Source organism: Echinops telfairi, unplaced genomic scaffold, assembly GCF_000313985.2.
Source record: "Echinops telfairi isolate 266 unplaced genomic scaffold, ASM31398v2 ScPeMD7_7467;HRSCAF=8505_1, whole genome shotgun sequence".
Classification (NCBI taxonomy): Eukaryota; Metazoa; Chordata; class Mammalia; order Afrosoricida; family Tenrecidae; genus Echinops; species Echinops telfairi.
In genome coordinates, this window is record NW_022111368.1 from 12,098,960 (window position 1) to 12,102,632 (window position 3,673).

At 50.4% G+C, this 3,673-nt stretch overlaps 1 protein-coding gene across 1 annotated transcript in view; it reads right to left on the bottom strand.

Annotated features, from left to right (window-relative positions):
* Nucleotides 1-993: 993 nt before the first annotated feature.
* Nucleotides 994-3,673, bottom strand: part of GRTP1 (growth hormone regulated TBC protein 1) — an 89,217-nt gene continuing 86,537 nt past the window's right edge. The window contains exon 7 of the mRNA XM_045283813.1: nt 994-1,334. Coding sequence (XP_045139748.1) covers nt 1,245-1,334 — 90 coding nt within the window. The 3' untranslated portion in view covers nt 994-1,244. The remainder of the gene's footprint in view (nt 1,335-3,673) is intronic.

The following is a 3,673-nucleotide window of genomic DNA, read 5'->3' on the forward strand; positions in this document are numbered from 1 at the left end:
CCCCTCCCACCTGCCCCACAGAGGGCTCAGCCTGCCCACACCAACCCCTTCCCACCTGCCCCACGGAGGGCTCAGCCTGCCCACACCAAACCCCTCCCACCGAGTTGGTTTGAACGCATAAGGACTCCATAGTGCAGAGCAGAGCTGCCCGAGGGCCTCCAAGGCTGCAGGGTTCGAAGCACTGGGCTTGTGGCTGGCAGGCGAGAGCTTAACCACTGTGCCCCTGGGACTCCGACCCCTACCCAGGCAACAGGCTTCTCCATCCAAGCGATGGTGGTGGGTGGGGGGAACCCCAGCGCTATTTCAGCCTGGGAGACAAGGGAAAGGGGAGATTCTACCCACGCCTACTGCCCCGCCTGGGAGCAAGTCCGGGATGGTTGTATCTTGGAACTTGGAAGCTGGTTCCTACCTCCCTTCATAATGGCCCTATAGGGCAGAGTAAAAGTGCCCCTTTGGTGGGTACCTGAGATGTCATTCTTTACAGAAGTAGACAGCCTTATCTTTCTCCTGGAGAGCAGCTGTGGATTCAAACTGCTGACCTTGTGGCTAGCAGCTCTGTGTGTAGCTCATGACACCATCGGGATTCCTTCCCAAGTCTCCCTTATTTTTAGCTTTTGTCCCAGGCACGCACCCACCGGAAACCCCCACCCCCTTCTTGCAAAGGAGGGTCTGTGGAAACCAGGATGAAGGGACAGGGCTGTGGCTTCCACGGGCCTCTGTGTGAACGCTTGTCATTCCTCAGGCTCTCACGTGACGTCTAGCTGCCTGTATGGGAGACAATCTTTTTAAAAATACCTTTCTGAAGCTTAAGGGACCAACCAGGTAGACCACTCTAGTCAAAGGCAAATGCTCTGCCACAGAAAAAGGGACCGTTCTCCTAAATTACCATTAATAACACTAGCGACGATGGTTCGCTGTTTTTAAATTTTGAATCTGACGTCACAAACTCACCAAGTGGTGACGGATCTGATTAAATAAAAAAATGCACCCATCTCGTGTTATATATTATTATTGTTGTCTCAGGTAAAAATACTTTTTTCTTTAGAAATGATGACTCCTAAGAGTCCTAGAATGACATGATTGGGGATCGCTCTTGGGGCGGGGTGGGGAGATCACGGCTAACGTGCGTAGACAGTATTTACAACGCTAGGATGTTAAGCAGGTACAACTGGGCGAGTGTGTCCGCTCCGGGCGGCAGATTCCTTGTCGGTGCGAGTGGAGGAATGTGCAGGGGAGACCAGGACTTATCCTTGAGTGAGCAGCTTTGCGCGGCAGCGCTCTCGAAGCTTGGTGACAGTTGTCATGGATAAGCTTCCGGGTTCTGAAAATATTTTCTGGAACAGAGAAATGGAGTGAGTTTAGAAACAAACGCAACGACGTTTTTTTGTTTTTAAATGCCCCAGTTGCCCCGCTTAGAGGCTGAACTTGGGGAGGTGGGCGGGACACAAGCCTCATGGGAAGGGGGAGGGAGGTGCAGCCCCTACTGGGTGGTCTTCACGCAGCTCCAAGAGCTGGGCATGCAGCCACCACGTTGTCACCAACACATAGCTCTCTCCAAGGGGCTTAGAACCACAAGTGGGTCCACTCAATCCACGTAAAATTCACCAACTCAGAGAAGAAAGGGTAATCTTTTCCCTGTAGTTAAAAAAAAACAACCCAAAACAAAGACAATCCTAAAAACCCAATTAATTCTTACAAGGATGCCTAATAGAACTGCCAATTTCCCTAAAGGAGCCAATTCACGGGAAGCCAGGACAACAAACAGAATCCTGCCATTAATTTTAACCGCTGGTTTCCCTGGAAGGAAGTCAGGTGGCACAGGGAGGTGAGTGCTTGGCCGGTTGCCTGAAGGTTAGCAGTTTGAACCCACTAGCCATTCCGTGGGAGACAGGTGGCATCTGCGTCAGTAAGGATTTCACGGCACGGAGACCCACAGGGGTGGTTCTCCTTTGTCCTATCGGCTTACTATGAGTTGGAATCTACTTGACAGTAGGTTTGGCTTTTCGGTGCTTTCAAGGACCATGGCAGCCAATCGGAGCCGTGCCGAATGCTAGCTTGAGCACTGTTTTGCCTACGCACCTGATGGCCGTGGGGGGCAAGCACAGCAAAATGAATCAAGACCAAACCAGACTCACTACCACTGCCAAGCTACCCTGTAGGATGGGGTACACCTGCCCCTGTGGGTTTCCGAGGCTACATCTCTGCAGGAGGAGAGAGCCTCGTCTTCCTCCCGTTGAGCAGCTGGTTTCCAACTGCTGACCTGGGAGTTAGCAGCCAATACACAACCTGGACATCAGAGCTCCTGCATACTGTTGTGGAGCTTGACTCACGAGCGCAGGCTTTTCTTAGGTTTTGTGGGAAGACAAACATCTAGATCCCCAACACCTCTACATATCACAGAACAAGGGAAAGAAAGGAAGTCATTCAGACTCCTAAAAACTAGCCAACCAACCCACCAGTACTACCCGCCCCCCCAAAATAAAAGAAAAAAGGTGAGGGGTGTTTTACCAGAGTATCAGATGGTTAGGTGGTTATGACGTGCCATCGAGTCAATTCCTACTCATGGCAACCTGACACACAACAGAAGGGAGGACTGCCTGGTCCTGCGCCATCCTCACAACTGTCTCTACACCTGAGCCCATTGCTGCTGCTACTGTGTCAGCCCATCTCCTCCAGGGCCTTCTCCAGGGACCAGTCTCTCCTGACATGGCCAATGTATGTACGACAAAACCCCACCTGCCTTGCCTCTAAGGAGCATTTTGGCTGTACTACTTCCAAGATAGATTTTGGTTCTTTTGGCAGTCTGTGGCACTTTGAATATTCTTTGCCAGCACCAGGATACAAATACATCGATTCCTCTTTGATCTTCCGAATTCAATATCCAGCTTTCACATGCGTATGAGACCACGGAAAATACTATAGCTTGGCTGTGTAAGTGGCAGTCATGGGACCTTGCAGGGAATGTCCACTGGTGGGTGTCCAATGGAAAGGGACCCAGAACCACCATATATTTAGTACCTCGATGCCCGCCTCACAGTAATATGACAAGTATTGATCTGTTGCACAGGGACTCGCACTTGGATGAATTGATCCAGGAAGGTTCCCCCTGGCACCAATCCCCATGGTCAACAGAGCCCAACTGAAGGGGAGATTGAACCATGGAGGGCCGTAGCTCATGCCTGCTGTCCCTTGGGTGGACTGTCCTTGCAGAGACTCCTCATACCAACAGTGTCGAGCGCTGTGTCATTGGAAAAAGTGATGGTGTGATCAGCACCACTGCTTTATATATACACCAGGGGACGACTGAAAATGTCTTACTCTTTTGTTTCTATAGGTTTTTATTGTCCTACCTTTTGTTTGTTTGGGGGTTGGTTTATTGCTTTGGTTGGTTGTAGTTGGTCTATGGGGTTTTGATCTTGTCCTATTTGGGTTGCCAAAGTAAACCTGAGTCGGGGGTATCCCATGAACATTCAGATGGATTCTGGGCTCCCACTTACTTCTAGCTCCAATCCAAGGACAGTTAGTTCTGGTAACATGTTCCTGCTCGCCCTTCATGAAATGGTCACTGAAAATGAGGGTGCTGCAGCACAGTGTGGTGAAGAAAGCAGATGGTGCCGGGCTATCAATCGGAATAGTGTCTGGTGTCTTAAAGGTTTGTATTCAAACAAGCAGC